Source organism: Agelaius phoeniceus, chromosome 8, assembly GCF_051311805.1.
Source record: "Agelaius phoeniceus isolate bAgePho1 chromosome 8, bAgePho1.hap1, whole genome shotgun sequence".
Lineage (NCBI taxonomy): Eukaryota > Metazoa > Chordata > Aves > Passeriformes > Icteridae > Agelaius > Agelaius phoeniceus.
In genome coordinates, this window is record NC_135272.1 from 29,280,255 (window position 1) to 29,299,411 (window position 19,157).

Below are 19,157 nucleotides of genomic sequence, written 5' to 3' on the forward strand. Positions count from 1 at the left end.
GCAGCAGAGAACAGAAATAACCTAACCTGGCAGAAAGCAGGGAGGCTGTCACACCTCCACTGGGAAAACTGATACAGCCTCTTGCTTCTGTTTCAAAATCAATTTCAAGCTGGTTCCACAAAAGAAATGGTATAAACAGCATTAGATCTGGCACGAGAGGCTGCTGTTCCCAGGATGATGTATGGGAGATGAGTACAATTACCTGCATGCCTAAAGCTGGTACACAGCCTTTTAGGTTCAGCAGACTCTGGCTGTCCTTTCCCATCAGCAGGAAGATCAAAACAAAGTCTCCAAAGCCTCTTATGGGGCTGGGCTTGTCTCTGCTCCTGCTATGTTGGAGAACAGAACAAGGAGCAGCAGTGGCAGCTACTCAGCAAGGACCATCTGTAATGCTGTACCAAAGATGATCTGGTGCACAGTCAGGCAGGGAAGCCTCTTGTGCACCAGCAATGCAGTGCCATGGCTGCTCTGCCACTCTTCCCTGTGCCTGCATCTCCCCTCTCCCAAACTCCCCATCCCCTTCCCTTCTGCACCTAATGAGAGAAGCAAAGCAGAAACCACAAGACTAATTCTTACACACAGCCTCTTGCAGGTGCCACCTTCTTTCCTTTGAAGGCTCACCTGGAGTTGGCATGGACAGTGGGACCATCATGAGCTCGTGGGGAAAGAGATGCTGAGGTCCTGGCACCATCCACTCATCCAGTGTTTAGGGGCCCTCCCCAGAGAATGGGGGCACCTGCTCAGGAGTTGTGTGATCCTCACACAGTTGGATGTGCAGCAGGTAGGACATGGTAATACAGCTGAACACCTTTGGCCCCTGGATTTAATTTCTGTGGAAGAAGGAGACATAGGCAAGCAATGGTTGTCCCCATGAGCAGCAAGGGCTTTGCATTGGCTTCTTCTCTCTGCTTTTGTTTGGAGGCCAAATGCAATAGGAAATACCAGAAGGTGGAAGTTGTCTCCAACTGGTGGCTCTGGTTTTTCTCAGACTGACAAAAGCTTGGAGATCTACAGCCCATTTGGGAGAGATGGGGCTGATGGTGTCTCATGTTATATGGTGAAATTAATGAAGTCTAATTTTTTTTTCCTTTTGAAAATTGAAATGCCTTGGGAAAACAGTATCCTCTGTCTCGTGGCTACAGGCAGCTCTCCTGAATAAGCCATTGTCAGGCCTCAGAGATGTGAGTCACAGCATCTTTAATCTCTGGGCGGGAGCATTCTCCATGGCTTTCATGCTTTGGAATAAATCTTCAGAGATGTTCCCAAATTAAGCACGATTCCTTTCTAATCTCCTTGCACTTCTTCCTCTCCCCATTTTATCAGCCAGGCTCAAACACATTGCACATGGCCTACTTCGAAGCAAACTGATTAATGTGATCGCTTCAGGTTTTAGGAGGGATCAGTGCTTACAGCACGGGAAAGGGCTCCTACTGCTGCTGGCAGCCCCAGCTCCACAGTGGCTTGGGTGGCTCAGAGGGATCTGCCTGTGAGCAGAGCTGACAGCAGAGGCTGCAATCACAGACTCACATGGGCACCTTCCCGAGTCCAGCAGGACTCAGTGTCCAGGCAATTCCCTGAGCCCTCAAGGATCAGAAGCAGCATCATGCTGTAAAATGTGGCTGGTGCCTCCTGGGCTTGGGGGAGAAGGAGGGAGGAGCTGCTGGCCTGCAGAAGGGATGTGCTGTGCTTCCCAGGGGCACCACTTCCCTTCCTGGGTACCACAACCTCTGCCTGCTCCTTCAGCCAGGGGCAGCTGAGCAGAGGATTGCAGCTCGTGCTGCTCTGCTGCAGCTGGCACACATCTGGTGTAGAACAGAGGGTTTGGGTCTGCATCCCTGCCACATGTGATTCAGGCCTAGCTGTGGGGTGTGAAAAGCTTGAGTTGGGAAGCAGTTGTCTGAATGTCAGTTAGGATAGAAAGGGATGTTGGAACAGGGTGGTGAAATGCTTTGGAAAATAACTAACTGTGGATCTGTATGTGTGTATTGATGTTGCTCACAGAGAGAAAACTGCTCCTCTCAGCTTTTGTGAATCAATTTTTCTGATAAAAGATGCAATCTCTCTCTGCCAACCTGCCTGTTGTGTTCAGCTCATGCAGGTCATCCTCTGTTGTCTGACAGAGGGGCTGCTCGCCTGCGGTGTCCTTGGACAGCCCCCAAGAGCTCACAGCCTACACAGACTAAAGCTGTGCAGTGATCAGCTGTGTTTTACAGACAAGGAGCTAGAGATGGAAGAGCTAGGAAGGAAGGAATCTCCCTCTGCAACTGCAGTTTTGAAGCAACAGAATCCTGAATCCAGGGCTACATTTGCCTGGGGCTGGGAGTCTCAGAAGTATAAGTGCCCTTTGATTTGCCACCAGGCTTCAGAGTGGGACAGGCTACAGTTTCTGAAGGTGAATTAAATAATAACTAAAATGCTGAAGTAAAAAAACAGTACATCTTGATGGGTAATACCAAATGGGACATTGCCCATGGAAAGCTGAACCTCATGGAGGACCACAGAACTCATGAAGCAGAGTAAATATTGATGGCAGAGGGGATAGGAGAAACACAACTAAGCAAAAAAAAAAGTGTTTTGAAGGAGTGGGGCTCCTGACACTGCTTGTTTCCTGCAGAGTCTCTGCCTTGAGCACAGTAGGGTGATGAGGAGCCCTAGAGCTCCTGCCTTTGCAGTCTGGCCCAAATGCCTACAGCCTTGTGCATTTCTTTTTCCTTGATTGACAAGACTGAAGGACCCTCGTGCTTTAGTGAGTGTATAATGGCTGCCTTGATGTCATTTATTGAAGCTTTGGAATAACTGTGCTTTCTAATTACTTCTTCCCACCTGCCTGAAGAGCACCTTTTGCTTTCAGATTAACTTCTTGCTGTCTCTTTGAACTTGTGCCTCTGTACTCCAAGCACCCTGGGTTTTGTGAGATCAAGGCAGGCTTGGTTAAGGTAAAAGGCAAGTAGCGATCAAGGTGGTTGTTATTTCCTTTCCTGCTCAGAGACGTGCCAGGTTTGCTGATCAGACTGTGTGTGGCACAATCAGAGCCCTTGTGCCTTCAAAGAGACCCTCCAAGAAGAACAAGTCAGTGAATGGCCTTTGAAGGGGAAAAGCCTTCTTCCTAATCTTCAGAGGGGCATCAGCAGTGTCCAGCATGAGCATCCACATGCACTGCACATCTATCCTGGATGTGTGCGTGGCTTCTTTGCTCCTGCAAGCAGAGAGGTTTGGGGGCTGTGTGATAGGTGCCTCCTGTGTGAGTGACCTTTTCCAGTTCAAGCTGCAAGGGCTGATTTACTGCAGACACTTAAATGTCCTGGATTGAAATGCCAATGTCCAGATCCAGACCATTGCATGGTGGCATAGTGGTTTGACTGAGTTTAAATTGGCAAAAAATCACATCGTTCTTACTGAATATGGATTCAGTGGAGCTTTTAAAATGTCAATCCACTGTAGTTTAGTTGTGGCATGGAGGCAAGTCCTAAGGTTTTCCTGAACACACATAGGACGTTTAGGCATGAATGATCATCTGGAATTTGCAGCATCCTTATTGTCTGAAGCAATGGAGCAGGAGTTGTCCTTGGGCTTTGTGCAGCACTGAGCACACCAGGCAGCCTGAAAAAATGACATCCTCTCTTCTCCATTGCTGTCCTGCCCATCTATTTCAAGCAGAGCATTAAGCTGCTGGTGGTCTCCTCAGAGAGGGTGGTTTCTTATGGAAAACTAGAAATTAAGTCAAGAGGGAGGTCCAGGGGTCACTTTTATCCAAAGCATAAAGCCAGCTGAAGGGTGTACTGCCTCCTCTTAAAAACTGCAGCAGTGGAAGGTCATCCTGTCCAGACAAGGTTTTCCCTAATTTCTGACCCATACATATCCTCTTGAGCTGCCACTGGTGCCTACCACTTTGCTTTCTTACTTCCCATCACGCAGAAGATGCCCTACTTCGCAAGAACTTCTTATAAATTTGCAGATTGATCTCATTTTCCCCTTTCCTGAGTTTAAAACAATCACATCCTTTTCAGTTTCCCTCTGCACTTCCTATTTTCAAGGGTTTTGATAATGCCGGTCACTTCTCACCTCCTAACACACTGAGACCGGGTACCCAGAACTGGGCATGGAACTGCAGTGTTGAGTGAAAGGATGCTGTGTGGCATCTGATGCTTTATGCCTGATGATACAGTCCAGGATTCAGCAGAGCTCTTTAACAGCTGCACGTGTGGTGGCTCCAGCAGCTGAGGACTAAAGGAGCCCTGAGCACAACCTCCATCTGTGCTAGAAATTATTGCTGCTTGCACACAGGTATTGCTCAGAGCAAACTGCAAAACCCTGCTGTAAAGCAGGACAAGTTACTTGGGAATGGTAGGTGGCACAGCCTGTTTCCCATGGAGTTATTCCTGAAGGCTGAGTTCTGCTTGGAGTCTGTGGTGTCCTGTAAATGAGATGTTTCATGCTCCGGTGTGGCTGTCAAGAGCATTTTGCACTAGCAGAGTTTCTCTCTCCTCTCCCCAGTTGCCTGTTTACTCCAGACCTGTCAGAATGGCATATCTGGTTCCCCTGTGAAAAATTTGGTGCAAGCAGCCAAAGGATTTAAAAGTTATAAGGAAAAAGAAAAAAAAAAATAAAGAGAACAGCAGAATAATTCTGCTTCCTTCAAAAATAAAGCTTAAAAAAGATGAAAGGTATTTGCCTTCACTCTCTGTAGGCTCTAACTCGGCAGCCAGCTGGAGAGAATTTGGAAAAGCAATTCCAGGAGCCTGGAGCTCTTACTGTCAGTAAAACCTGCCACTGGGACAGCAAAGCCATCTCACTGCAATCCGCTTTCCTCTGCTTCCTGGCAGTTTCAGCTTTTTTATAGTGTTTTCTTTGAGCTGAAAGTCCCCCAGTAGCTTGATCCACTTCCTGTACAAGATGGCAAGTGATTGCCCACAGCTGGCAAGTCAATTCCTTGCCTGGCACTCCAGGCTGTGGCATTGAGGTTCTTCCTTTTTAGTTTTGTTTGTTTGTTTGTGTTTTGTTTTTTTGTTTGGTTTGGTTTGGTTTGGTTTTTTTTTTTTTGCTGCAGAGACTCGTAAACATTCTCATACAGAAGGAGAAAACAAGGTGTCAGAATCTTGAAGTCTGTGTTGTGGTGGGGCTGGGTGTGTCCAGCACAGCTGCCTTGGATGAGGCATGCACACTCAATTATTCCTGCCTGCTGTGCACAGAGCCTGAAGGTTTCAAAATGTTCTGGCCCACATCTCTTCCTTTCAGAGGCTACTTCCCTCATGACTGTAGATGCCACTGCACATCCCAGATCTTCTTCCATGACAATCCCAGGGCATTGAGAGGCATTAGGACATTTTTCATTGGGGTACTTAACCAGAAAGCTGAAAACTTGAGTTAGGGAAAACTTGTGAGTGGGACAAGGGGTTGGGGCACCCATCCTCAGAGATCTTCAAAGCTTGACCACAAAATGCCCAGAGCAAACTGATTTAATCTTTGAAGCTGGTCCTTGGAAACTGGAATGTGAAGTTGGACCAGAGACTGCCAGAGGTCCCTCCTTACCTAAATGAGTCTGTGATTGCAGGCATGGCTTGAGGTAAAACTCATCCTTCTGGACCCGAGGTCTCCATCTCCAGTGGAGGGAAAGTCACCTTCCTGATTCTGCATTACCCATCCAGCTGAAATCACAAAGCGGAAAGTCAAAAATAAAATACCCAATCCCTTTTTTCAAGGCTTGAAAGATTGTTGTGCTTGTCAGACATTTCATTTTTTTTGACATTTTCACTGATTTTTTTTTTTTCCTGAAAATGTTATTGCTTTTTGACTGAAAACCCCTCCTTTCAGAGAGAACTTCTCAATAGTCAGCTTGGTAATGCTTTCTGTTGTTTTTTTAAAAACCCCAAATGATTAAAAGCCCTCATTACAAATGCTGAAAAACCCCTCACAGTCTGCCTGTTTTGAACCCAGCAAAATGAGAACAACAGATAGTTCTGTATTTTTCATGAAATAGTTCTTCCTCTGTATTTTTTTAAGTCTTTCCATTCAGGCTGTGAGCTTTTCAGAGCAAAAATTGCCTCTTTAACAATGTCATTTTCCAGCTCCCACTTCACCAAGGTTTTCAATTTGGATGGGAGCTCTAAGTCAGATAATCATTCAAGACCACAATGTCTCTGGTTCAAAGCAGTGCTGACTATTTGAGCTCACAACTCTAAACTAAGACTTTCAGTTTATTAAAGCCCTAAGTTTGATGGTTTTTTTTTTGTTGTTTTTGTTTGTTTGTTTGTTTGTTTGGGTTTTTTTCCCCAGTAGCCTTGTTCACTGATGCCCTGTTTGTTTTCCAAGCTATTATAAAAAAGCAATTGTTTTTTTCAGGGAGATGCTGTCAGTTCTTTGCTTTTCAGGAATTGCAGCTATCAGAAATGAAGTCTTAGTGCCTAAGAGATCTGTCATGCCTGCCCCTTCCCTTAACACTTACAAACATGTATCATGTTGATGAATTTAGATGGTCATTTAAAGGCAAATTGCTTGTCCTACTTTTTGCTTCTTATTGATTGTCATATAATTAACTGATTCATTTCGTTAATATAATCCAGAGTGCCTGTAACCCAGTTAATCAGCAGAGCCTGATCGGAAGACTTGGGTTTAATTAGACTGCTCTAATTGCCCCAGTGAAATGACGTTTCCTCTGTCCTGAGCCATTACTTATAGAAGCCAGACTTTTTTATTTTTATATTGAGATTTAATCAAAGGGGCAGAGAGAATAATATTTTTCCTCCTGCTAGAGGGAGGGCTCTCTAACAAAGACAGAAGGGTTATGGACAGCAGTCCCACGTGGTGAGAGGTGACACATCCCTTGTTACCTGGTGAGGGCCCAGCAGGATCAGGAGCTGTCCAGGATCCATAAGGCTGAGATCTGCCCTTGGATTTGCTCTGCAGCTCTCTGAGTGCTCTCTAAGTGTCTGAGCTTGGCAAGGAAAATTGTAACTGATTGTAAATTTCTTGCAAAAATGGACCTTCAGCAGGGCTAAACCAATTTGCAAAATCAAGCTGAATTTGGGAAGTAATTTCAGCCTTCCATCCTCCCCATAAGAAAGGAGGGATGTGTTTTTGGAAGTGCCAATATAGCTTGATTCTGATGTTTCCTAAATCCAGGCTTTTTCATATTCACAGGTTGTGTTGTTGGCTTGCATGTGCTTATAAAGGTGAGCGAGATAAGACTGGCTAATTAGCTGTAAACAAAATAGAACATTTTGCTTTGCATCAAATGAAGTATTTTGGGTTGCTGAGTCAGACTTATGCATGTTTAAAAACATTCTAGCAAAAAAAAAAAAATTAAATTAGACAGAAAGGTGGTGCAGGGGAAAATACCCTGTGGGGATTGCCTTCCTCTTGAATAAAGGGCTGGCTCCTGAAAGCAGTCCTGGCTAGTGGGAAAATGCCTGAAGCACTCAAGCTGCTGATGGTTTTTCTCTGAGTGAGGGGATATCACTCGGTGGGTGAGCCTCTGTTTACAGGTACTTTTCAGCCAGTGTCACAAGCCTGAAGAGGAATCAGCTGATTAATGTGCAATTAGTGCCAGAGACTGTGATTAATGGTGGATGCAGGAGCAGTGGCGGAGGAGGAAGCCCAGGGCTTTGCCTCTGGAGGAAGTTGTTGCACTACCTGGAGGCCATCCCTCTTCCTGCTGTCCCACTGCTCCCATGTTCTCCTCCTGTCTCTGTGCCACTGGTCCCTTCTCCCTCTCATGACTCTCAAGCCATGGCCTGTGGCTCAGCATGGTGTGCAGGTCTCTGTCCTCCATTTCCAGCACAGGGACAAGGAGGTATTTGGAGAGGGATGAAGCAAACTCATGAGGAAGAAAGTGAGCTTGCAGCATTTCTGGGGCTCAGAGCTCACTAAAGAGATTTTCCCCTGCTCCTTTTGCTTTTGCTGCTTTAAGGAAATAGGATTGTGCACGTCTTCCTTCTTGCCTGCCTTTTTTGTAAATAAACACAATTAGCAAAGATTTATATTTTTCTCTTCTAACAGTAATAAGGAGGAGCTAAAGGGACAGGAGCCAAATGAACCAAAAGAAACAGTAATGTTTGAGGTGAGGAGCCCCCAGAGAGACTGGGACAGGGTCACCCAGCTGCGCCACCCTGCCGAGGGACACAGAGCTGTGCCTGGCTGTGCCTGGCTGCAGTGGGTGATGGAGGGGTGAGAGGTGGCATGAAGGTCAGCCCTTCCCTGCCAGGCACAGCTGTAAGAGCTGGAGGCTGTGCCAGCTCAGCACCCAGACTGGCTGGGGGTGGGATGTGGATCAGCGCTGACTCACATCGCTCTGGGCTCCTGACTGTGCTCTGCTGGGTGTAACATGCCAAGGTGCCAGGAGCAGTGCTGGGATCTCCTGCCTCCTTCCAGCCTGTGACCTGCCTGCATGTAGAGTGGCACCTGGTCTCCAGAAAGGAAAAGGATTTCTCTCCCTGGAGTGAATGTTTTCAAAGCACTCGGTGTTTTCCCTCTCAGTAAGTGGCTCTGTTGGAAGGGCAGATGAGCTGTCTCTGGTGGTGATGAGATGGGATCACAACTCCAGCTGGCAGTAACTTTGTATCATCATAGTCAGTTTCCCTCTCGTGGCTTGCAAAGGAATTAACTGGAAGGATATTTAATCACTTTCTCAAGTGAATATGATCAAGCCATGCTGGTGCATCCTGCAGTCCTGGTCCCTTCAGAGCTACACCTGAGAAGATCCAGGTGGCACTGCTGAATTTTGTTAAGGCTGTAGCTCTGCCCTTCTGGTCATAATTACAGATTTTCGCCTCTCCTTTCCATTGCAGAGTGGCTGGAGCTGTTAGACAAGGTCTCAGGTGTCCTTCCCTTAGGAGATATTTTCTTAGAGTATCTCTCCTCATGCTGTTTTCTCCCTGCTACAAAGGTCACAAGTTCTCTCGCCTGTGAAGAGCTGGGTTAGAAGCCCCAGTTCTTCCAAAACATTTCTTAAAATTTCTGTGAAGAACTTTTCTGGGGAATGCAGGGGAAGGCCTGCATTCCATAGAAAAGGAAGGAGCCTCAAAAATAAAAGAAAAAAAGGGGGAGGGTGTAAAAGAAGGGAGATCCCATGGGTCGAGGAGGTCAGTGGAGTGCCACAGCATCCACAGGATGTGAGTGTAAGAGTGGTCTCAGGGGAATGTGGTGGTGGCAGGTCCCAGGGAGTGCCATGAGCTCATACCATGGTGGTGACTGGAAGACAGGCTCTGTTTGATGTGGACAAACAATATAAACAATAAATATTTTTTAACTGCTTTTTTGCCTAATTCTAGAGTCTCTGAGGAAGATATTTGGCATCCTCCCCTCTCCTTGCTTGTACTGGAGGGACTCAGTATCCTGCAGAGACAGCAAGGGAAATGACAGGATTATTCCCCATGGTGATTATCCTGTGATCTCTCAGGGCTGTATAAATAGGAGCTGATTACAGTAGAAAAGGAGTAAATTGTGTAATTAGAGAAGGGAAGAGGGGAGGACTTAACCTCTGCCTGAAGGTGCTGGTTTGGAGAGGAGAGTGGGAAAGAGAAGCTGAGCAGTGGCTGTCCTGAGACCCACAGCCCTGACCTGGTCCTGGCTGCTCCTGTTGCTTTGTGCAAGCCCTTCGATCTTCCCTTCTGAAGAAAGAACAAATTATTAGTTTCTGCTGGACCTCAGTTTATTTGTGAAGAAAGTCCTTCTTGCATGTCCACCCTGCCCCAGGCCTGCAGTGTGGTTGCCTTCCCAGGGGACTGGCTGCACTCAGACATTGGCATCACCACAAATTTCCCTCTGGGACTTGTCATGAATGGTTAGAAGAGAAAAGCCATTGCAGGATGGAACCCACAGCAGTTCTATGTTGGGTGTAATATGACTAAGACCTTTCCTGCTGCTCTACATGGAGCAGGAATTTTGCCTCCCCTTCCCTTTATTATTGACCCAGCCTGGCCTGGGCCATAAAGTGTGTCTGCTCCCATTGTAGGGAAAAAAAGCACATAGCAGAACTGCTCTCAGAGCCATGGAGAGGGAGGCTATTATTGTGAATATTATTCATGCCAGGAAAAATAGCCAATTACCTTCCTATAAAACCACTCTCTGCCCAGTGAGCCAGTAATTGCAATATCTGACATTCATCATGGAGCTCTGAAAGAGCTTTGGGAATAAAATACTGGTAAATGGATGGACTTGAAAAAGACAGGGGAAAAAAGTAAAGTTAAGGCCCTTAACCCTATCACCCCTAGATATTCAGGGGGTGATCTATGCCCACTTACACCTAAAGTCCTACAGATGCAAGAATTTGGCTTTGTCTTATATTCACTTTATTTTATGTTTTAAAGGTACATAACAGTATTAGTGTAGATGTTTAATAAACTGAATAGTGAAATAGGCTGTGACTGAGGTGGGGACACTGCCAAAGGTTCTTTCTTGATGTTTAAGAATACAGCTGGGCAGCTGTGGCACCGGTAATTTCTTGCATTTATTTCCCAGGTTTACCAGTGAAACAACCAACAAAGGGGAACTCCATCTTCCCCTTTCTTGTTTTCCTTCTTGGAGGAGGAAGAAAAGACAAAGTCCGGTCAAGAGCTGCAGGGTGTTGGATATGTTTGCTCTGCTGGACTGCACTAAAGGCCACCAAGGCCTGCCCCCAAGGTGATCCATGGACAATGTCTGGAGATGTGTCAGGTTTCCCAAGATCTATTAATGCTGTCACAGCTGCTGAAGCCTCCAGGAACCCACAGGCTCTGGGGGATGTGCTCCAAGACCTGCCAGCAGCGCCTCTTCCCCACAAACTGTGCGGGAATCTCACCCTGAGGAGCTGCCTTTCCTATCCGGCAATGGAAGGGTTAACTGTGTGTGTCAGAGGACTTGGCTCATTGTTTGGGGTTTTCCCCGTGTAGCCAGAAGGATAATTTAGCTGTGTGTCTCCAAAACGCTGAGGTTTTGCACCCTGTAAAAGTCTGTCCTTTAAATTGTTTGCTGAGCACCAGCCCTCATTTATCATGTCAGCTGTGATCCCTGCAGCAGCCACAGCCTCGCTCCTTCCTGAGGACCAGCTGCCCTTCTCTTGGAAGGAAAACAAATCCACGCTGAAATTGCTGCTGCCCTGAGTTTGCTTTTTTGCCCTGAACCCTCACAAATCCCCTTTAGGGTGCTCCAAAGGAATTTTCTCTTTGTTCCATGGGTGCAGAATATGATGCTGGCCCATAATCAGAGGTTTTGGGTCAGCCATCATGTCATACACGATACAGGTAATGCCAAACCTGTCAGAACAGGGAAGCTCGCAAAATGTGAAAAACACCAAGCACTTGTTTTAAAAATTTTAGAAGTTTAATAGTAATAAAATGGTTCTAAAAATAGTAATACAATTGGAGTAATAATAATTTGGACAATTTGAATTAGGACAATATGAGACAATAGAAACAAAGAGTTACAGACCTCCGGGTACCTTTTTCTGGGCAGCATAAGCCTGAAAAAGGACACCCATTAACAGAGGATTAACCCTTAAAAACAACAGCCTGTTGCATATTCATATATCTCATACAGGATGCATAAATTCCATTCAAACACAGGATTCTGTCTGGTCATCGTCAACTTCTTCCTCATAATCCCAACAGCATCATCCTGCCCGAGTGAGGCAAGAAGAAGTTCGTTTCTCCTGATAATGGAGCAATAAATTTTCTTTCTCTGAAAGATTTAGGTATCCTGTGACTGCTATCTCAGTGTGAGTCCTTTCTTTAGGACAAAAAAAAAAGTATCCTACATAGCATAGTTTCTAGTTTAACATTATGTTATAACCTAAAACTATATTTAACACACTACTTAAGAGAATACATTACTTTCTAACACAACACATATAATATTCATTTTTATATTTGCGAAAAGCTAATCATAAAATATGCATTTTCCACACAAAATAACCTAAGATCGTGCCAAATTGAGGCAAAATTGTAAAGGGACAGCTTCCCCCTCTGCACTGCTCTTTCCTGGGTGCCCACCACAAGAGCCAGGGCTGTAATTCCTGCTGCCAGCATTCACTGCAGCCATGGCCCCGCTCTGGCCTTCACACCTTTGTGTGGACATGGCTCCCTTCACCTGACTGCCAGCACCTGAGCTGCTGAAGAGCCAAAAGAAATGGCTCAGTTATTCCTTGTACTGATTCCTGCTACAGTCTCACACCCTGATTCTTTTGTGGCGCAGCTTCTGTGGGCCAGCGCTACTCCTGCTTGAAGAGGACAGGACCTTTCTTTGGACAGAAAAATAATTCACTTTTTTTTCCCTTTTTTCTCTCCCAGCACCTCTACTTGACACAGAAATTCATGACAAATCTCAACTCCTCTTATTGCTATATATATATATATATATATATATATATATAAAATCAGTAGATTGCATTTCTTCTCCACACGCTCCCTCCACGGAGCCCCGAGCAGGTCGATGATGCGGCTCTGGTGCCGCTCGGCGCTCGCTTGGCCACGCCTGCGGGCGCGGGGGCGCGGGGCGGAGCTGGCCCGGAGGTTTTCCCGCCAGCGGCGCGCGCGGGCCGTTACCGCGTCCGCGCGCTCCCGTGAGGCGATGGTGGGTGCCGGGGGGGGACCGGACCGGACCGGACCGGACCGGGGATCTGTGCCTGTGCCTGTGCCTTTCCCTGTGTCTGTGCCAGGAACCTCCAAGTCCCTCACTGTGTGTGCTGTCCCTCTATTCCAGAGGAGGAGCCTGGCCCCCAGCCAGCTGGCCAAGAGGAAGGCGGGCGATGAAGATGAGGAAGAGGAGGAGGAGGACTGGAAGCCCCCGACGGTGAGCGAGGGGTGCCGGGACGTGGCCCCGTGTGTTCCCGGCCCCGTGTGAGCCCGCCGCAGCCGTAGGCAGGGGGATGAGGGGCGGCGCTGTGGCCGAGTCACTCCCCGTGCCTGAGCATCCCCATCCTGTGGGCATCGCGTTTGTGCTGCCGTGAAACTTTGTGTCTCGGCATGTGGTTGGTGGAAGAACTTCATTGTGTACAGATGGTGCTTCGTGGTTGTGGAAAAACTTATCCCTGTGAGAGCCTTGAGTGCTGTGTGAAAGGAAGGGTAATGTTAAGAAAATTAATCTACAAACACCAGAGGTTTATGTCCAAAAATGAGACAGAGGAGTCTTTTCTGGCTTTATTCGAATAAAGGGAGAGGCCATGGGGCATTCCCCTGGAATCTCTCAAATTTTTGGAGGACGCAGCCTCTTTTTTATCTTAATTTCCCGGCTGCATTTCCCTTCTCTCTTTCCCTATTGGCTGAGGTACTTGAGAGGTACAGACTCTCCAATAAGCCTGATACCAAAGATTTCTCTCTAATGTATAACCCTCCCTTTTAATTTTTAATTCTTACAGAATTTAGGGTTTTTTCTTCCCTGTTGTTTCTTTCATCTCCCAATGTCTAATTTCATTTATCAGCCAACCTAAAGTTTATTTGTAAACGCAATTATCCTTTTCTATTCATCAATCAGTGGAATCCTTCCCATTGTTTCTTTTATCTCCCAGTGCTAGTTTTATCTACCAGCAGACCCACAGCTTGTTTGGAAAGACAAATCTGCTATTCCTCTCAGTAACTAGGCTGTTCAAGACAGAATGTTACATATTTTTGTAACAGGACAGGGGAAGGATCAGTTTCAGCGATTATCTATAAAAGACCTCATTTAGGCATTTGTAATAACAGGAGTCCCAGCCCTAATCCTAATTTACAGTAATGTTCTATGTCATACAGGTTAAAGAGTCTCATGTACTGTTTTCTGTGTCAGATCCATTTTTCTGTGCCAGCGGGTGGTTGAGACCATGCCTCACGCTGAAGAGGACTCTGTTAAATCAGGAAACAGATCAATAACTTATTTATTTTCATGTTTTTCTAAGTGTTTGAAATGAAGGGTTCAGTGTGAGGCCTTCCACCTGCATAACACCAGGTGCCATGGAGCCTCTGGGGACTCTGGTGTAGTTTGTTCCATGCTACTGACCCTTCCTTTTCTTAATTCTACTTTTGTTTCTGAGTGGCGGGACAGCACAAGTCTTAGTGCGCACAAGCCTGCCCTTTTACAGGTCAGAAAGTGGTAGTTATCTTCTTAATTAGGACAATGTTTTAAGCTTCATGTAAATCAAACTTCAAGGTTCAGTGACCTTGCTGCGTGAGTCCTGTGGCAGCGGGGGTGAGTGGTGGCTGTGCTGCTCCACTGCCTGGGTGATGGTCTGTGTGCTTTGGTGCTTACTGGGCGTGGCTGCAGAGCATCCTCTGAGCATGGCTGCAGAGCATCTCTGCTCCCCCCCGCTCCCCCTGAGCTGTTTGGTTCTGTTCTGTGTTCCAGGGCCGGAAGAGGCAGAAGGCAGCTGCTGAGGCAGAGAGTGCAGAGTGTTACCGGTCTCCTTTCCGCAAACCCTTGGCTCCGCTGACCAACAGACCCCAGTGCCTGGACAGCAGTCAGCACGTGAGTGGGCTTGCTGCTGCTACACACACTGCTCACTCAGCAAGGAATTCCCAGTCCCTCCGTGGCCCCTTTTAAACTGAGGCGTTAGGCAGACACAAAGTCTTTTGGAGAGGCTTTTTGCCAGGTCCAGCCCTTTATTGTTGAAGGAGCTGTGCTGAGCAAGCTTGCTGTAGTGGAAATCCTGAATGAGGGAGTTCTGTGAGGTGCAGGTGAAGGACAGTACCCAGAGGTGTCAATTGCTTTACACCCAGGTGGGTCAAATGCTGACTGCCTGCCCAGTTCTCTTGGCTTCCACTGCTGGAGAGCAGATGCTGGACTAGCTGGGTGCTTGCTCATCCAGCATGGATGTTCCTGCAGTGGTAACCCAGCTCCTTTATGGGAAATGAGCTCCCTGACTAAATTACCAAGGCGGGGGCAGCAATACGTTTTAAAGAAGTGAAAAAAGCCAGTGGATTTAGGAAGATGGGAGCTATGAAAAATCAATTTCATGTATTAGAAAACCCAAATGAAAATAGTTTGAAAAGCAGAAGTGGTGGAGGAAATTGTGCTGAATTGTGACTTTCTTCCTTTTGGATAGTCTTGAAAGTAGTTGGAGTTGAAGCTTGAGTGGATTAAATAGAGGGACTCTGAGTACTTGGCAAAACTGAGTTCTCAAAAAATGTCCTGGACTTGCATTCTTGAGCAATCTCTGATTTCAGACTTTTGAAATGTGTTTTCTTTCTGAATTCCTAGGAGGCTTTTATCCGCAGTATTTTGTCCAAACCCTTCAAAGTCCCCATTCCAAATTATAAAGGTAAGATGAGGAGGTTTAAGGATTGTCTGTGTTGGCTGACTCGGGTAAAACAGATGATGCTTAGGCCTGTCAAATATATCTGTGGGGATTATTGTTATTTTTTGCACTGATGCATATGTTCCAGATATCCTAACTTAATTTTGAAAGAAAAATACTGGCATATTAGCAAAGTCTTCATATTTCTTACTAGTGTTTAGTTTGGATAATCCTACATTTCAGAATTGGATTTTATAGTCTTAGTGCTATGTATTTGATGTAGTGCCAGGAGATTTTACACTGTATCACAAATACAAAAGCAAAATGAATTCCAAGCCACGAAGGTTTATCATTTAAATAATGATGCTAACAGACAGAAGGCTGTGGTGAAAAAGATTGTATATGCCAGTTTTCTTTCTACTTGGCTTGGAGTGTTGAGCCTCAAGGTGATCTTCAAAACGAGATTGTTTTGAAGTTCAAAGCCTCAGCTGGTTTGAATCAGTGAAACATAAGATCTCAGAAACAAATGGGCCTGTTCATGTCCCCTGCTTCCCCTTCACCCTCCAGCTGAAAAACTCGAATGCAGAGCAACCAATTTCACTCAAACTTTAGTTATAAAAATGTCTGTAAGCAGCCACTGAATATGGAATGACAAGCCCCAGAAGAGTTTGGCAAAGCTTGCTTCTGGAGAAGCAGATTTGTCAGAAGGCTCAAACAGAACTGTAACTGGGAAAGCTGCTTTCTGTGTCTGTTACCTTGCTCTATTAATTGGGAAAAGGGGATGTTTCTTGTGTTCTTTCTTTCTTCTTGTTTGTGCATTGCTGCCTCAGCTTGTGGTACACTCCTGTTTTGCAAGGAGCTTTAGTAAACAGTGGACAAATAGACTTATTGAGTCTTTTTTGAGCAAAATCAATCCTGGGAGCACAGTTGCCTGAGTTTTGATGGGAAAAGGGATTCTTATGTATGTTCTTGTGTTCATCTCTATTTCAAAACTCTGACATCAAAACACAGTACTAGGAAAAGGGACTCATGCTTAGTTTCTGCTTTTCACAGAAATTGGCTCCAAGGCCAAACATCTACTATTGCTCAGCAGAGAGAAAATAATACCCCAGAGAAGGTAGTCACAATATGAAATTGGCTGTGGTGCTGTAGAACTTCATCACTGTTAAAGATCAGTTCCTGACCTTGCATCAAAGATATAACTCTAGCTAAGTCTGGGTTAGGTGACCCCAAAAGAGAATTTCACCCAGCATATTTTGTATGTAGGAGTGTATTTGTTGGGCTGTTGACATGTACATTCTGGAACCCTCCTTGGCTTTCAAAAAACTAGAACCACCACCTTGGGTAAGCAGTGCCATTGCTCCCTCTTTGCCTCTGTTCCTTGGTTCTGTGTTTTCCTGCTGCAGAGCTTCCCACTGTGCTGCCAGAGCGCTGCCAAACAACGGCCCTGCTTAGGTTTGCTGTGTGCACCAGCTGAGCATGCACCTCCACTCCAGCACCCAATTAATTCACTGTTCCTAAGTGTAATCAGACTCTGCTGCCAGGCTCTGCTTGCTTCCAGGAAGATGCTGTTGTTTGAGCTGTGCCTTTGTTCCATTTCAGGGCCCCTGGGCTTGCGCTCTCTGGGAGTCAAACGGGCAGGACTGAGGGGTCCTCTCCATGACCCATTTGAGGAGGGAGCTCTGGTTCTGTACGAGCCCCCAGTGCTGAGTGCCCATGACCAGCTGAAAATAGACAAGTGAGTCATCACCTGGCATGAATGCTGCAGCTCTGACCTCTTTCTGGGTGTAGGTTTATGTGCTTTTCTCCCAAATGTGTTTGAGCTGGGGTCTGAACATCAAGGGGATTTCGATTCCAAGTATTCTGCCTGAATTGGTTCAGGTATGGCTACAGTCAAAGAAGGAATGTACCCATGCTAGATGGTTTGTGTTCTTTCACTGACTGTTCCATCTCTCATGCATCAAAAATTTAAACCTGTTGCAGGAAATGAGCATACATGCATGGAGAAACTGCTTAGAAAATCTCATGGCTTAGTCATTAGTCAGGAAACATCAGCATCTAAGGACAAGCAAAGGGGGATGACTGTCAAATGTTAGGCTGCCTACTGGTTTGTATTCTGAAGTAGTTTCTTTTGTGCTATTGTTATAACTTAAAAAAGCTGTCAAGTGGATCTTCGTGGATAGAGGGAGGGGTTTCTTTCTCCAGAAATTTAGTTACAATATTGTTATAGAAACAAGAAAAACAATACTGACTTTTTAACTGTGTTTCTGAACCACATTCTGCCCTTGTTTTAACCACAGCCCACATACATGGTTTCACTGATGTTTCAGACTGTGGGCAGGTCTCTAACTTCATTCTCAAAGCTGAATTAATCAATTTTTCACTTTCTTGTTTGAAGTTGCTTTCCCTGTGCCGCAGGAGAGTCCTCAGTATAGCAGTGAGATTTAACAAAGCCTAAACATGTGCCAAATTCCTCAATCACACTTTCTTCTTCCTTGACTGCCTCCTGCAGGGACAAGGTACCTGTCCATGTTGTGGTGGATCCTGTCCTCAGCCGTGTTTTACGACCCCATCAGAGAGAAGTAAGTTTTCCATTGGGACCTGAGAGTGTGGCTGGAGGATTTGTTCCATTTCAAAAAGCCACATTTCCTCTGCTGGAGTTGTCTGTGAGGTCTGCATAGACCTCACAAACTGACAGTCCAACGGACTCTAGTCTGTGGCAATTACCAAGTGAAGCATTTGTTCTAAGCATCCTCTGAGAGGCCTGAATGCTGACAATACTTCCTGTCCCTTTTCAAGCAAAGAGTCAGGGCTGAAAGTCTTGCTTTTACTTACCTTGAAGTCTGGAGATGTAGCTCTGCTGGGTGGAATTCACTGTGGAAGGTGATGGGATATAGTTGCAATAAACTATATTTCAGCCCAGTTTTGAGTCAGGCAGGGCAAACTGTCCACCACTGTTTTACTGCTCAGCAGAATAGATTAGATCTGCAGTCCCTGAGCCAGGAAACACTGAGTCTCCAATTTCTGATACCATGGTTCCTAACAAAGTGTAGAGCAGGCTCCTGCTTCAGTGTGCTTTGTTTGGGGGCCGCCCTTGGTAGGTGTGAGCTGTGCCTGACCTATGCAGACTTGAAATTTGATGATGGAGACTGCCAAAACCGTTTTATGTTGTAAATATGTGCAACATTTTAACATGGCAGCAGTGGCTACAACTCTCCAAATACCTGATGTAGCTTCTGGACAGCTCAAAGTTCATCCCAGGTGCAATATATTATCATTTAAGCCTGCAGGGAGCACAGATGGTAGCCGTGATTGCTGATCTTGCAGGCTAAGCAGGTAAAGCTAGATGTGTCCCTGCATGGGAGATCTTCAGATGACAGTGAGAGCATAGTAGGCTGCTCATGGCTTGTAGTTTTATCTCAGATCTGGTAGTGAACCTGTGGCCCAGTGTAATGCTCATCTCTGGCTACATAGCTGGAGGCACTCTGGTTTTGGGTAAGCTGCTGCCTGCTGGTGCTTTTGTCAAGTAATCAGAGTTATGTTGGTGTCCTGGGCACACTGGGTTTTGGCAGGTAAATGTCAATGATACAGCAGGTTCTGCTCTAGCCTGACTAATAAGTCTCTGCCTGCTAGGATTCCTATACTGCTGTATTCAGCTGATGCTCCTACATAGCTGTACAGCTCTGCTCCAACTTTGTTGTGACTTTTGCCCAGATGCTGGTTCTGCAGCAAAATGCAGTCTTATGTCAGTAATGTAGTTCAAAATTGTTCAACTGGCTTAAATAAATTCCATTAGCCTGTTACTAAAAGTCAAAGAAAGAAAGAAAAGGACTTGAAAGTGCAGGTAAAGGTGCTCCATCTTCAAGTCCTAAGTAGTGGAGTAGAGAGGACGAATCATTGCAGGTGTGTTTAGCTTGTACATTCCCAGCACAATGCCCTGGTTTTCTTTGACTCTCTTATCATCATATGGTACAAGAAC

The 19,157-nt window shown here is 45.9% G+C and overlaps 1 protein-coding gene across 2 annotated transcripts in view; it reads left to right on the forward strand.

Moving 5' to 3' along the window:
- Window positions 1-19,157, forward strand: part of RAD54L (RAD54 like) — a 50,587-nt gene that overhangs the window by 19,717 nt on the left and 11,713 nt on the right. The window contains exons 1-6 of one of the 2 annotated variants that reach the window (XM_054638795.2): window positions 12,440-12,543; window positions 12,673-12,762; window positions 14,290-14,409; window positions 15,142-15,202; window positions 16,781-16,916; window positions 17,691-17,760. In XM_054638795.2, the coding sequence (XP_054494770.2) occupies window positions 12,541-12,543; window positions 12,673-12,762; window positions 14,290-14,409; window positions 15,142-15,202; window positions 16,781-16,916; window positions 17,691-17,760 (480 nt within the window). In that variant the 5' untranslated portion in view covers window positions 12,440-12,540. Of the gene's footprint in view, window positions 1-12,439; window positions 12,544-12,672; window positions 12,763-14,289; window positions 14,410-15,141; window positions 15,203-16,780; window positions 16,917-17,690; window positions 17,761-19,157 lie in introns of those variants that run through there. The other variant, XM_077182477.1, reaches the window with a different exon arrangement.